Source organism: Enoplosus armatus, chromosome 11 (genome assembly GCF_043641665.1).
Source record: "Enoplosus armatus isolate fEnoArm2 chromosome 11, fEnoArm2.hap1, whole genome shotgun sequence".
Classification (NCBI taxonomy): domain Eukaryota; kingdom Metazoa; phylum Chordata; class Actinopteri; order Centrarchiformes; family Enoplosidae; genus Enoplosus; species Enoplosus armatus.
Window position 1 is genome coordinate 15,305,660 of NC_092190.1, and position 14,895 is coordinate 15,320,554.

General features: G+C 41.1%; 2 protein-coding genes across 3 annotated transcripts; both read right to left on the reverse strand.

Moving 5' to 3' along the window:
• Window positions 1-749: 749 nt before the first annotated feature.
• On the reverse strand, window positions 750-9,693 carry dnajb2 (DnaJ heat shock protein family (Hsp40) member B2). 2 transcript variants are annotated; one of them, XM_070914832.1, is made up of 11 exons: window positions 9,573-9,693; window positions 8,337-8,433; window positions 7,726-7,835; window positions 7,391-7,444; window positions 6,923-7,039; window positions 6,446-6,520; window positions 5,741-5,873; window positions 5,218-5,288; window positions 4,580-4,876; window positions 1,251-1,323; window positions 750-1,055 (listed from the first exon to the last, which is right to left on the reverse strand). In XM_070914832.1, the coding sequence occupies exons 2-10, from the start codon at window positions 8,399-8,401 to the stop codon at window positions 1,295-1,297; spliced, it is 951 nt and encodes a 316-aa protein (XP_070770933.1). In that variant the 5' UTR covers window positions 8,402-8,433; window positions 9,573-9,693; the 3' UTR covers window positions 750-1,055; window positions 1,251-1,294. The 2 variants fall into 2 exon arrangements, with proteins under 2 accessions (XP_070770933.1, XP_070770932.1); XM_070914831.1 differs by lacking the exons at window positions 750-1,055; window positions 1,251-1,323 and having other exon boundaries at window positions 4,254-4,876.
• A 1,227-nt stretch (window positions 9,694-10,920) lies between these two features.
• On the reverse strand, window positions 10,921-14,314 carry LOC139292480 (tubulin alpha chain). Its single transcript, XM_070914830.1, has 4 exons — window positions 14,269-14,314; window positions 12,578-12,800; window positions 12,271-12,419; window positions 10,921-12,030 (listed from the first exon to the last, which is right to left on the reverse strand). Exons 1-4 carry the CDS (start codon window positions 14,269-14,271, stop codon window positions 11,053-11,055), a joined length of 1,353 nt encoding a protein of 450 aa, XP_070770931.1. The 5' UTR covers window positions 14,272-14,314; the 3' UTR covers window positions 10,921-11,052.
• Between the last annotated feature and the right edge of the window lie 581 nt (window positions 14,315-14,895).

Genomic DNA, 14,895 nt, shown 5'->3' on the forward strand with positions numbered 1-14,895 from the left:
ACCATCACTGAGGTAAACGTATCAAATTTCCATCCATCTTTCTGATACACAGTTATGTTTCAATCCATTCGAACTCTCTGAGTGTGGTGTTACTCGTCCACCAGAATACTGCTACTGTCTAGTGTGTGTTGATTTCTGGCAAGTTTTTATTTGTGAGGCTTGTCTTTGCCTTGACAACATGATTGTTTGCTTTAAGCACTGACCCGTCTGGATGCTGTACATTGACCAGCGAGTACACATCCCCTTTCTCTTTGTCTTTCCGCACACAAAGTGACTTTGTTTGGGTTATTTTATCGTCTTACTCAGTGTACGACCTTGTGATTAATGTAAATAATTAATCTTGATGATTGTGTTTATTTCATGTAGCAGACAGACAGAAAATATCTATAAAAATGTATTTTTGACTTGACCTGAATAAATTTGTGACGTGATGCAGCAAAAAAACAAACGAAGTCTCAAGTGCTCATTTTCAAAGCCATTGTGTAATTTAGTAGGTGTGCTTTTTCATGAATGTTAAAACAGCACATTTAAAACAGGCTCTTCTGTCTAATATATTTTATCTATTGCTTTGAAATCAGTATCTGTCCATATCATTCAAAATGTATCAATAATGCATCAATTCATCAGTTTTTGAGACAGTCCCCCCTGCAGCTCTGTGGTCACAATGGTGAAGCAACCTCAAATTTTATGTACAATTATTTGATATGAACCCTGACGTTTCCTGTCGCAAAAGATAAACTACCATCGACTGATACGCAGGAGATGCTTTATTTTCTTTACTTTATATGTTTCGAAGCATTTTGCCTTGTTGATCAGTTTCCACTTGCCGGTATAATTCAGCTGAAACATTGTTAGTTAAAGCAGAGATGATTAGAACTATTCTCCTTCCTATTCCAAAATACAAAGTTTCCAGTCTTTCACTCCATAATGAGGTATGTACACACACACATACATAAAATACACATTTGTATCTTTTTTTTTTAAGTGTCAGTCAGCAGGTAGGACCCAGGGCGGGAAGACAGAGACAAGTGCATCATGGGGAATTGACCGTTGACCTGTAAGAATAGATGTACAAGGACATGTTACACTTCATCAGTTATGCAAATACTGTAGGCATCACATGTTATAAATGTGACTTGTAAGAAAGCTCGAACTTCATTATCCGATGTGATCTACATGGGGCTTATGGGGCAGGAGAAGGAATGACTGAACAACTCTCAGCGTGCTTCAGGTTCACACTGGTTCTTTACCTCATGGCGGGGGCTAGGGCACAGAGCAGCATGAGCCAATCAGGTTAGCTTGTGAAGGCCTCGAAGTCTGAATCTGAAACAGGAAGCAGGAAGTGTAAGACAAAATTAAATTCCAACTTAAGTCCCAATAATGTAGTACAATAATATGTGTTTGTCACGTTACAAATTAGAAAATAATTTAATTTCTTTGATGCCACAATGAGATCTATTTACAACAAATAAGAGGTCACAGCATGAACAATGCAAGGCAGGCATAAAAAGGTGATACCAGCACATTGTTAGCTAATTAACAAAATAACAAATTTAAGCAGAGGAGATCAACACAAAATTAGATGTTTAAATAATATTCTGTGTTCTATTTATTGATGATTGGTAGTTTTGATGAAGGAAGGTTTTGGTGGAAATTTTACAGGAAAACAGAAACTGAGATTTTATATACATATTCGGAAAAAAATCAAATATCCCAACTGTTCTTCGACTCCATCTTTATTTGTTATTTCCCTTTTAACAATCTGAAAATTATAAGAACAAAAACACAATGGCAGTTCAAAGTAGTACAAAGAATACAGGCGTCTATATATTTAGAAGAGAAACCATCTGCCTCGTTCCCTCTCATTCCCTCTCCACAGTTTGGAGAAGAGAAGTCATAAACAATCAGAGTCAAGAGTCAAAATCATTTAAAGAAATTAGAGAATTTGTTGAAACGGATGACATGTTCTCACAGCTGTGCTTAGTTTTTGCCTGGGATGATAAGTTAAAGCAAAACTCATGCAATGTAAAATAAATCATGTACTCATGAAAAATATATGAGGGCAGGGAAAGAGACACTGTCTGTGATAAGGTACTTATTAAGGCAGACGTGTCTTTGCGGTAGTGACATATTACTGGCGCTAGTATAATTATTTAAACACCTTTGTGTTTTGGCACCAACTGGACCTTCTGTTGCTTTTCAGTCACAAGTACAGTTACAACCACATCTATGTGTGTGTGTGTGTGTGTGTGTGGGGGGGGGGGGGTTGTAGTGTAGCTCACAGCTTGGGTTGGCCTAAAATCAGACTAAATTTTTAATTTTGTTTTCACTTCATTAGAGGTCTGGAATCAGGCAAGTTTGGGTTTTATTCAGCAGCAACATGGAAACTAACTCGACACTCAGTTCTCTCTCTCTCTCTGTCCACATTAACACACCCACACCTTGGGCAGACAAGCTGGAGTATTTTCCCAGCAGCAGTCACAGTCAGTGGATTGTCTTTCTTCACATTTCCAGGATTGTGCACACACAGCTGTACCTAAAACCATTTACTAAATTGTTGATTTGAGAGTATTTCTTGCTCTGGTGCAAACATGGGAACGTTTATATCTGTGTGGTTTAAATAAGACACAAAACCTATCCCGTAAATAAATAAATGACTGTAAACTGCGAAGATATAACATCACAATTTTAAACCAAAACACAGACTATTAAGATTTATTCTCAACTCATGAGACGTCCTTCATTTTGGCACTTTTAATATTTATTTGAACTAATAATGCAATCTTATTTCAGGCAAAAGGCTGAGGAAGATCATTGCAGGTGGAGGGAAGGGAGGAGGGTTCTGCTCAGGGGAACTTGATCAACAGATGTTCACAGAAGGAAAATGCAGACACTTCAAACCAGTCCAAGGGAAATCAAACCTAGCATTGATTGGGTTATGAAGCCCCATATTTTTAAACATTCGCACAACCATCAAATGCAGTTGAATTCGAAAGCTGAAAAACAAAAATCATCCAAAACCACAAACATCCCATTCAGCTGTCGCCTGCATGTGCTAAATCAGGCACATCTACATGATGGATTTTTTAAATAAAGTAAACAGATGTTGACTATTTTTGTTGACTAAAATACATTTGCTTTGCTTGAAATACATTTGTTTTTCTAGCTTGGCACATTTGCAGTGGTAATGTATCACATAGTAAAGTAGTTCAAACGTGCAAAGGCACCAAAAGGATAAAAAAAGATTTATATAATGATTATTTGTAACTGGTATAATGCTTTATACATTCTACGCTGTGCTTTGCCTTCCAACTTCATAAAGCCCTCCCCCCAATTTACAATTGGACCAAATATGGTTATGATATTTTAGTAAAAGTGCATTAAGGCCAAGACACGTGCTTGCATTTAATGATACTTGAAACGGTAAAAGCTGGGCTACCGATTTGAACAATTCTGACTAGGAAGCATGTGTGCATTCACATGCACAAGGTATTTGTATCAGTGTGTGAGTGTGTGCTTCAACTACTTTTCTATAGACATATTCTAGAAATTAGTATCAGCTGGTCTTTTTTGATCAAACTAGTTTTCATGTCATGATGAAAATCACCAGAGAAGGTTCTGTGTCTTCTTTAGATTTTGATCTATTGTTTCAGACTGCGCTGAGTGTGACACAGTTGTCACACATTCCCTTTGCCAGAGAGTCGGAATGAGAAAATTCTATGGCAGGGTCTCAACTGACCCAAACACACACAGACACACACAGAAAAACATGCACACACACACACATAACACACTGCCCTTACTGGGATTTTAATCACTACCAATTTAGCCACGTCTAAATCCCTCTTAATCCCACTCTTTTGAGTCTATGTAAATATTTGGCACATTTACATACATTCAGAAACAATTCTCTGTATTGTTTCACATACATAAAAACAGACTTTTAGCTGTATTGGCAAATTATATGGAACTGTCTGCGTTGGAAATCAACAGAGAAAACCAGCAATACACCACAAACCCTGGCAAAGTTGACTCATTGTCTCTTTTAGACGTGTTACAGCTACATGAAAGCCTTGTGATCAATTGAGGCACTGCCTCAAGTTAAGAGTCTGGCATTCACATTACATTACAGTCTGGCTGTAGGCACAACACGGAGGTAAGTATAGAGGTAAGATAAGGTAAGTATAAAGAATAAGGCATCCCAAATACACACACACACACATACACACACACACACACACACACACACAGCATTAGCACACAATGCACCTGCACTTCTTTTTCTTTTTCACACCACCATCATTGTTTTTTACAGCAGGCTCAAACTCTTCTTCAGTGCACTGGCTTGGCGGCGTAGTGTTGGCAGTTGTGGATGACTCAGGTGAGGAGCCTGGTTCCCTGGTTCCCCTTCCCTCCTTTTCCCACCCACCACCAGGCCTCGAGCCCATTTTAAACTCCCCCTCTTCATCTTCCTCCCCTGCAACAATCTTTTCACTAACAGCCACATGTAAATTTGTAGCCTTAACAACCCCCCCTCCTTTATGGCCACCAGTTTTTGCTCTGCCCCCACCCCCAGCACCTGATATGAAGTCGGTAGCAGCTGCTCTCTGCTGGGCTTCCATTTCTGACAGGCTGCATGCCAAAGCCATCTGCAGGTCTTCATCCTCTTCCTCATCCTCGCTGCCTCCCGCAACCCCGTAGTGGTAGCAAGGGGCGGAGCTAAACGACCGATGCGTGGCTGCAGAGTAAGGGCTGGGGCGGGGTCTGTCGAACTCGGCAGGTGATCTGTTTTGGATTTGTGGCTTCTGAGTTGAGTTACGGGGCTGTCCCTCTCGTCGGCTCAGCTCCAGCGCGAGGGCCATTTCATCCTCCACACCTGGGAACAACACACACAACAACACAGGTGTTTATGTGCACAAGCAACATGAAGTAACATATGCACACGTGCAGAAATGCATAACTAAGAGGAGCAACAAGATCTACATTCTGTAAGGGTGTCACCGTGCCACATCTACAATACCAATATCTAAAACCTCTGCAAATACAATAGTTTAAATGATTCCCACTCTTGATTTGAATGCTTTTTGATAAGAAAAGTAGTTCCTGTCTTTTCTATTACTCTTATTTTGCATGTGGTACCAGTTTAGTTTAATTTGTTGGATTCAGTTCAAGATATTGTGGACTTTTGCCGTTTGACTTTTCTGTGTGTGGTCTTACCATTAATTAGGACACTCTTTAGCACCCCATCCTCCTCAATCTCTGTTCTTTCCTGCCCGTTCTCCTTTGTCCTGTAAGCAAGACAAATACACAGATAAATGGTAGTAACCCTCCACCACTGATATCATTGTTTTGTCTGTGTGTGTGTGTGTGTGCATGTGTTACTGTGTCTGTTACTTTCTCTGTCCAAACATAAATACAGATTAAAAGTCAGTAGTTATTAAAACAAATTGCAGAAAGCAAAATGCAACCCTAGAAAAGAAAAAACGAAACAGTTGCATTCAACACAATGAGAATTAAAATGAAAGAGTTCATGTTGTTTTGTATCTTCAGGTTTGCACATTTGCATGCAAACTGCTATCACACCCTTAGCAAACTGAAAAACTAGAAATGTACGAATACTTTCCAAATCAGAAACTACATTACCACGCTGAGCTGCAAACCAGAGTTAATGTGTATAATACATATGAGAAATATTTTATTTCCCAGGTTGGGTAACTTTTCTAAGGATGGCATTACATACTTCTTGGTGGTGGTGCGTTTGCCATTTATGATGCGAGTGGAGGTAGAAACTGATTTGAAGTTGCCCATCCCTCCACCCATGCTCTCCATCCCATCCAGACCACCCAAGGTAGAGGAGAAGGACGTAAATTCAACTAAAGAAGGACAGATGATCAGGAAAGGAAAGCAGAAGAGAAGAAAAGAAACGAGACTGATTCATTTTGATGTATGATTACAAAACCTCAAAAACACTCAAAAAGTGTGTACAAAGATAATACCACTCCTGTGTTATTGCCAAATAAAGTTACCTGGTAGTGCAGTTTGGAGAATAAGTATCGCCGCTATGATTACATAGAGTTAAATTTACATTTTGCACTTTTGACTTTTTTTATTTGAAGTGTCATTCTATAAAAATGTAAATGATTGCAGTATTTTAATTTTACAGTGAATGCTAAAGTCTGGTATGCTTCTATCTCTTGAACACAAAGAAGATTTAGATGTGGACAAATATAAAAACACAGTTCCCTCACATTTCAGTGAACTATTCTCCACCAGCTTTTAGCTGCCCTTGCTGCTGTGCAAAAACTCCAAAACTGGATCGGATTACAGTAAAATATGATGCAGTTGTTCAGTGCCAGAGCTTATAACTTTGTGGCCACAATATGATATGCCATGAAGTCTAATTAGAAAGCTACAGTACAGCCTCATAAAGTATGTAACAGTTTACCTCCTGCTGAAGGAAAAGAAAAGAACCGACTGGGGCCGAGGCGAGAGGCTGAACCTCCAAAGGATGAGAAGTCATCTGGATAAGAGAACGAGAAAGAGAGACACTTACAGTATAATTGCTTAAATGCTGTACTGTTAGATGTAATATTACAGCAGGTGTTTATCATGCTAACTACCTAAGAAGTGAGACTTTAGTCAAGCAACAGGATTTTCTGTTTTGAGGGCTTATGTATTTACTATTGCTCCACAAGTGAAGGAATAGAAAATGTGGGATAAGCAGACTCCCAAAGTCATTAACAGGTGTCCAGAGGGGATCAATCAAACATAAGAACTGTCACATTTTAACTGACAAAATGTAACACCTATTACTTTGATTATAGTATGTTTCATTCTCAACTAAATAAAATCAAACATCAAATGATGGAAAAATTCATAAAAATAGTAACATGACCCCTCATGTACATTGTGTACGACTTACCAAAGAAGCTAGCGAAGGGATCTTGGCCACCAAAAAATTCTCTGAAGACCTCATCTGGGTTGCGGAATGTGAAGGTGAATCCTGGGAAATCTGACGAAAAGTCTGAACTGGAGGAGCCTGGGAAATGAAGTCAGGTGGGTGAAGAGTAAGCAAAGAACAGAAAGAGCGGGAGAAAGAATAGATGGAGGAAAACAAATCAGGGATCAGAATGGGGAAAAGTGAGTGAAATGGCAGGTGCAGTGAAGTGGGATGGAAGAGGAGAAACATAAGGAAGGGAATGATAAGAGAGGCAAGAGCAAAGAGAGTGAGGAGGGGAGAAGGAGCAGAGGTAAGAGACGAATGAGGAGAAATGAAAAAGGGAGTAAGGATACAATTTAGCCATTAGAAATCACCACCATTCATGTGTGCTTTAATTGCAGGCTTTTCTAAACTATTATCATATGGATGCAAAATAGAGTTTTTATTCACCTGTGTGTGGCATTCTGTCATTTCCATATCTGTCATATGCATCACGCTTGCCCTCTAAAGCAGAAGAAGAGTACAATTTAATGATGGAATATAGACACTAACACATCTCTCTCTCTTTTTTTCTAATAAAAACGCCCAACACACTCGCAATGAATTAATCAAACATATAACTAATATGTTAGAAACTGATTTAAGGGTTCTACGAATTAAGTTCCTCTCTAAAGAGCCTGGCATCATCACACAGAGATTCAGTAGCCACTTGACTACTGCCAGTCATCTCACAAACACACACACATATAAATATATATATAAACGCACACACTGTCCTGACTTACTGTCAGAAAGGACTTCATAGGCCTCAGACAGTTCTTTGAACTTTCGCTCTGATTCCTCCTTGTTGTCTGGATTTTTGTCTGGATGCCATTTTAGTGCCAGTTTCCTGTACCTGAATACAAAATACACACACTGACTCATACATACCAGTAAATATATATGTAGATGAAGACATGCACTAATACTATGGTCTCTTCAGCAAAAACAATAACAAACAGTGCACTATGGAGAGCCTTGATCCTAAGACATAACTCCATATTTTTGAGAAATCTGTGTTTTTCATACCAGTGGTTCTCAAACCTCTATTTATGGGGTTAGTGGATAATGAGATATTGTATTTTTGGTGTTTTGTCATTTTTGTACATGTTCTGAATGAGAATGTTTCAAGTCCAATTCAAATGTGGTTCATAAAATCCAGACACATAAAACTAAGAAACTGCACATTTCAAAACGGCCTCAAGTTTTTTTTTAAGGCTTATGTAAGTAAGAAGTTCCACTTCAAATATATTTTCATGAACTGTATTTTAGGAGTAAAAAAGTGTAATATTGCTTTATTGTTTATGAATATGTGTAAAGAGTCCTAACACTTGAGAGAGACTCCTAATATACTCACGCCTTCTTGATGTCGTCATAAGAGGCTGTTTTGGACACCCCAAGGATGCTATAATAATCCACCATGTTGCCTCCTGTCACTCCTCACCACACCGCCCCTGCAAGGAAAATTCAAGTTGAGTTGAGTTTTCTTTTGAGTACGGAAGATACTCAAGTCGCATCGGACACGCACATCCTGCATTTATCTAATGTCTCCGGTAACAAAAAGTTTGGAAAACCTTGGTATCTATGGTATTTCCTAAAATCCCCAAAAAAGGAAAAGAAACAGCTCTACACTCATTATTTATTTAATTTGCAGGCAAGTGATCGAATACAGCAGGGACTGTCTAAGGAATGGCTAAAGAAGGCAATGTGGAATGTAAACAATGTTGTTTATCATTCTGTACACTAAAGTGTTGACAAATAGTAGAACAGGATCTATAAACCTATGGATCACCCACAAAAGTGTTTTCAGTTATTTTGCCTGTTTAGACCTTTTCTCAGGACTGTGTGGGAGTGTAGAAGAAGAAGAATTGCTTTATTAACCCCCCCCCCCCCCCCCCACACACACACACACACACACACACACATGGGCCCAGAATACACACATACACACACAGGACCCACACACATGCTGATAGGGAGAGATGTAAGCTCACTATCCTGCTTTTCTACATCTGTTAGGTCAGGATAATTTCTTTTTAACCCTGCACAGGCTAAAGTTTTTTTTTTAACCTTTTTTAGAATAAAATGTTTATACTTTTATAAACTGGAAGTGCAACCAAGTGTGCCCTTGAAATGATCAGACCTCAGTACAGTCAGTAGTTCCATTATAGCCACAGTCAGAGTCAGCATGCCAATCTCATTAGTGGACTACAACAGCTTCAGGGCCGAGGGGGGACTTCCAAACCGAGGCAAAATAACTAAACGTAACTTTCTATGCCCCCTCGGGAACAGCCATGCGCTCACACAAGTATTATTACTATGTTATTTCTAGCATCATGGCATCTGACAACTGCTGCTGACGTGACAGTGGGCCTACACAAACTTACATACACGGGCAGATGCACTTGCAGGCACAGGTGCTGTCTATATTCAAGTACGTAACATTAAGGGTATCATTAACATTATTGGGTATTTCGGGTGAGACAACATTTCTTACTATGGTGAAGTTGGACATGTCTAATAGACTACAGTAGCTACATGATATATTGACTATGTGTAGCCTCAACTTGTCTATCCGAAGCTATGGACCTACCGTGTGAGTCTTTCGGCCTAATGAGAGGGCAGCTCGGCCGTCCGTCCACCGGTTTGCAGCGACAATGAATTAGTTATGATAGCGGTGCCTCTGGTATGCGCTCCCCCTCTCTTCGTGACAGCCGCACAGACAGCCTGCTCCCTCAGCCTTCCTCTCCGCCGCCCCGACACTAACACTCTCCAACTACACAATATGTCTGCAGTATGTATCCTTATCCCTCGGCGGTCTACTCTACGGCCCGTTACCGGGAAAACAAGCAGCCAGTCAGTGCTGTTGTGTTTGCCTCGTGCGCTGGTCTAAGCTGCACGCGCTACGTCACCATCAGCTGAGAGAGAAAATAGAGCGTCTAGAACATGCCAGCGTTTGGAAACCTCTTCAGACCCGCCCTGCATCAGCGTCTGCCTGTTGCTCTGTGATAATGTGGCTGCTTAACCCCGTAAAAGCAGCAACTTCTGACGGTGGTCACGGAAGGCTGCTATGGCCAACCATTCAGGTCAGACATATAAACCAAATTATCACATGAGGATAGTTTAGGATATAAAATACGATTCATTAGTATTCAGGGTAGTTAGCCCTGGATAAACTCATTGTTGGGTGAGAGACGAGATACATTTAGTAGACCAGAGAAGTATAACTTACCAGAAAGTAGGATTTTAGTTCACTGTGTGACTCATCTAGTCAGGATCATTTGATGAGTTCGTCATGTCATGCCATAGTTGCTTGGACTGGCCAGTGATAGACGGACAAAAACCAACTCACACAACTTTACTAGCTGGTCACATTGCTCCCATCTAGTGGCGGAGGGAAGCAACTGCAGGTACAAGGACAGCCCAGCCCCATTGTACACATTGTGGCTAATCATCAACATGGCACTAATTGGTAAAGGCAGAGAAACTGGAATTTCCTTAGTAGATGAGTGGCAGCTGCATATAAACATAATCTGAAATCCAGCAAACACTGCTGGAAAAATATCAACCCTATGAATAGCAAATATAACAAAATGTATATTGTAGATTTTTTTAATCTATCCTTTGATTGAAATATTTATCAGGGCACTACTAATGATTGTGTTTTGTCCACATACCATATGTAGACAGTGAACCTTGTAATTCTCACCACATTGATAATTAGATGTTATCAGTTTCCTCTCTGAGAGCTAGGTATAATCTGTCACAGTCATGAAAGTTAAATGCAAAGTAGAGTAGTCTGAGATCACACCAGGTGACTCAATATAAAAGGCTTATTAATCTTTTTGTCTTGCTATTTTTGTTGTATTTACTCTACAATAAAACATTTGCCTAATGGACTGCCAAGCTGCTGGAAGAGTTCACGAATGATCACAAGTTCATTTAAAGGGGTTCATGAGAACTTTTTATTGGTAACACTGACATGTCATCACCATGTTATCGTGGTTAATGTTTTACGTTCATGATAACTTTTGGAATGTGTGATGGTAAAGCCGGGATGATGTTTGGCCCCTTCAATACTCCTCTCCCTCTTCATCCTCCTCTCCCATGCTGTCAGTGCCAACCTCTTCATAATCCTTCTCCAGGGCAGCCATGTCTTCTCTGGCCTCTGAGAACTCTCCCTCCTCCATTCCCTCCCCAACATACCAGTGGACAAAGGCTCTCTTGGCATACATGAGGTCAAACTTGTGGTCGAGACGGGCCCAGGCCTCAGCGATGGCTGTGGTGTTGCTCAGCATGCACACGGCCCTCTGCACCTTGGCCAGGTCTCCACCAGGAACCACTGTTGGAGGCTGATAGTTGATGCCCACCTTGAAGCCTGTGGGGCACCAGTCCACAAACTGGATGGTGCGTTTGGTTTTGATGGCTGCGATGGCAGAGTTGACATCTTTGGGCACCACGTCACCACGATACAGCAAACAGCAGGCCATGTATTTACCATGACGAGGATCGCACTTCACCATCTGATTGGCTGGCTCAAAGCAAGCATTGGTAATGTCAGCAACAGACAGCTGCTCATGATATGCTTTCTCAGCCGAGATGACTGGAGCATAAGTGGCCAGAGGGAAGTGGATACGAGGGTAGGGCACCAAGTTGGTCTGGAACTCTGTCAGGTCAACATTCAGGGCTCCATCAAAGCGAAGCGAGGCTGTGATTGAAGACACAATCTGGCCAATGAGCCTGTTCAGGTTGGTGTAAGTCGGCCTCTCAATATCGAGGTTCCTGCGGCAAATGTCGTAGATGGCCTCATTGTCCACCATGAAGGCACAGTCAGAGTGCTCAAGGGTGGTGTGGGTGGTCAGGATGGAGTTGTAAGGCTCCACTACAGCTGTGGAGACCTGGGGGGCTGGATAGACAGCAAATTCAAGTTTTGATTTCTTTCCGTAATCAACAGAGAGTCTCTCCATCAGCAGGGAGGTGAAACCAGAGCCAGTTCCTCCACCAAAGGAGTGGAAGATGAGGAATCCCTGCAGGCCAGTGCACTGATCAGCCTGAAAGGAAAATGTGCCTTGATTATTTAAGATGCTACTCCAGCTGCACAATCTCAAAAGGTTGGAAATCACATCAAAAGTCACCATTTTGGCCATTTCTTCCAAAATTGGATTCCCTTTTCTTCAGTTTTTTTTTATCTTGAAATGCAAACAAGCTTTTTGGAGTGCTAAATCATGCTCAGTCAAAAGGCAAGCCTGCCAAAATGCTGAACTTGTCCAGCAAACTAACTAAACTCTCACCAGTTTACGAGTCCTGTCCAGCACCAGATCAATGATCTCCTTGCCAATGGTGTAGTGTCCACGGGCGTAGTTATTGGCAGCATCCTCCTTTCCTGTAATCAGCTGCTCAGGGTGGAACAACTGCCGGTAAGTTCCTGTACGCACCTCATCTATGAAAGGAACAATTGAAAACAAGAGTAAGAGCTAATGTCCATGAGGTATGAATGTGTTTTCTCAGATACTGTAATTAAATATTAAAACGCCTTTAAGCTGAAATACTAGATATATAAGTACATGTATATTTACACACTATTTACACATTACTGACCGATGACAGTGGGTTCCAGGTCAACAAAGATGGCTCTGGGAACATGCTTTCCTGCCCCTGTCTCACTGAAGAAGGTGTTGAAAGAGTCATCTCCTCCTCCAATAGTCTTGTCACTGGGCATCTGTCCATCAGGCTGGATCCCATGTTCCAGACAGTACAGCTCCCAGCAAGCATTGCCCATCTGGGCTCCGGCTTGGCCGACATGCATAGAAATACACTCACGCTGAATAAAAGAGGGGAGACAGGCTGGTTAAAGGAGGCTGCCAACTAATATGTTATCAAACATACATTTACTATCCAAATGCAGGTATGACTGTATTAGCCTTACCCAAAACTAACTGCTTGCAAATAACTTCCAATAGCATTGAATAGTACATGCACAATTAGGGACTTTTACAGTGTGCGTCATTGTATGTCAGGCCAGCTCTCAAGTCAGTTGAGTGGTTTCATGTTACTTGTTATAGAAAAGGCATAAAAAAAGGAATAAGAAAAGAAAAAGAAACATAAAACATCTATTGTATTTCATTACTGCTCTATGGCACCCATGTTCTTTCTTTGAACTTAATGTCTAATGTCAATCTTTGGCCTGATGTCTGCACTTAGAAAGGAAACAGTTTAGTTGGCAAAGAAACGTTGACTGCTGAATACTGTGTGCCAGAGCAGAATGCTGAAGCTTTCAGCAGCTCAAACTGCACACGAATAAGCCAGCATTAAAGTGAAAGCAGCTATTAGATTGTCCAGAGTCTGCACTATGGGTTGTAACAATAGAATCCAGAAAAACGTGGGCACGGACTGTAGCTACAGATGAAACGCAGTTTTGAAAGCCTTCCTTCTGCCTAAGCACCAGTTTTATTGAGTTTCCAAAAAACAGTGGAACATATAAACTAAGGCACTATGTGGCAGATGGGAAGGCCATGCCTCAAGAAAATGGGAGAGACCTTCCCCCACTTCTCCATCCTGTATCCCCTCCCTTTCTTCATCCCCTCCCTTTTTCTGTCTCTCTCCTCCCCCATCCTGTCCAGCTGCATAGTGCTGTGTAACAGTCAGGGATGTCTCCCTCTCCCTCCCTCTCTCTCAAACCAAAAACTCCTAACAGCTGCAAAATGGCTGCCAGCTAACTCCATACTGCCTGGGCCAGACCACTCCTCTTTTCTTTTCTCTATTCTTTCTCTCCATCCCCCCACTGCCACGATTACCCCGATCAGTCCTTCTTAGTCAGGATTACTGTAATAATTAAAACAAACACAATTAAGACTCCAGTTTGTTTTTTTCTGTTACATATGTTTCCTGCTCTATGATAGCTGCAATACATCAAACAGGTATGAAAATGACAAAGCAGTCTAACTCATAAAGTGTCTGTCATCTGACCTAGATTGTCCAAGAGTACAGAAATGACTTATGGAGTCTTGTAGTCATATATAAATATCCTAGTGCATTCATCTCCCTGAATTCTCAACACACACGCCCTAAAAAGTTTCATTACATAAATTCATCTCAAAACTACTGTCACCTAACAGGACAAAGCTGGTTTTGTATCAGTAACCTTCAACTCCACAGCAAAAGCCTCATGAGCATTAAAGAGGCTCGGCTGTTCAATCCATCTAATGCTAAGAAAATGGAGACAATGGGAGGCTGAAGGAAAGAGAGAGTGAAAATTTCAAGGCTACGTCATCAGCCCAGCAGTTACTCACCATTTTGTTTGCTTGTCCTTCGACTGACGTTGAGGATTCAGACACAAGGCAGAAATGCGGAGGAGAGGGAGAGTCCCGGTTTATAAAGGCAAGGATGTGGAGGGGGCTGGCAGGAAACGGCAGCAAGCAGCTGCATAGCTCATTGGCGGGAGGGAAGAGGTTTGAAAAAAAAAGAAAAGAGGGAAGTCCTTAATACTGTCTGTTATCCGCCCTTACATTTATCTGCTTTGTCTGTCAGTTTGAGATTAGGCGCTTATGTATGCAAAATTAACCCTCTTTCATTTGCTCTATAATCGCTTTTCTCCTATTTTCTCATTTTGTGTGTGTATGTGACTGTGACCATTTACAGTGAGGGACTATTCAGAGGTAGTTTAATTACATAGCTCAAATACGTTGTTATGTGGGGGAATTTATTACCAGAAGCATGCATGAAGATTTCTCAACATGTAATATATGTCCATTTTACAAGGGCTGTGGGCTAGGAGGATGATTATGCTTATTTTATGCACGCATCGGCACCCACACACTCATCAATAAACATACACAGTCCACCCTGTGTCTTTAAATATCAAATCATTAAACGGGTAATCACACAATATTGATCTGAAACATAGGAGAAGTCTGTGG

Coding starts and splice junctions, on each gene's coding strand:
- dnajb2 (XM_070914831.1), bottom strand. CDS start 8,401: ATGGTGGATTATTATAGCATCCTTGGGGTGTCCAAAACAGCCTCTTAT. Junction 6,521..6,922: donor TCCCTTCGCTAGCTTCTTTG/GTAAGTCGTACA, acceptor TCTCTTATCCAG/ATGACTTCTCATCCTTTGGA. Junction 5,289..5,740: donor AAACGCACCACCACCAAGAA/GTATGTAATGCC, acceptor TCTTGCTTACAG/GACAAAGGAGAACGGGCAGG.
- LOC139292480 (XM_070914830.1), bottom strand. Junction 12,420..12,577: donor CCTGGAACCCACTGTCATCG/GTCAGTAATGTG, acceptor TTCCTTTCATAG/ATGAGGTGCGTACAGGAACT. Junction 12,031..12,270: donor TGGACAGGACTCGTAAACTG/GTGAGAGTTTAG, acceptor TTTTCCTTTCAG/GCTGATCAGTGCACTGGCCT.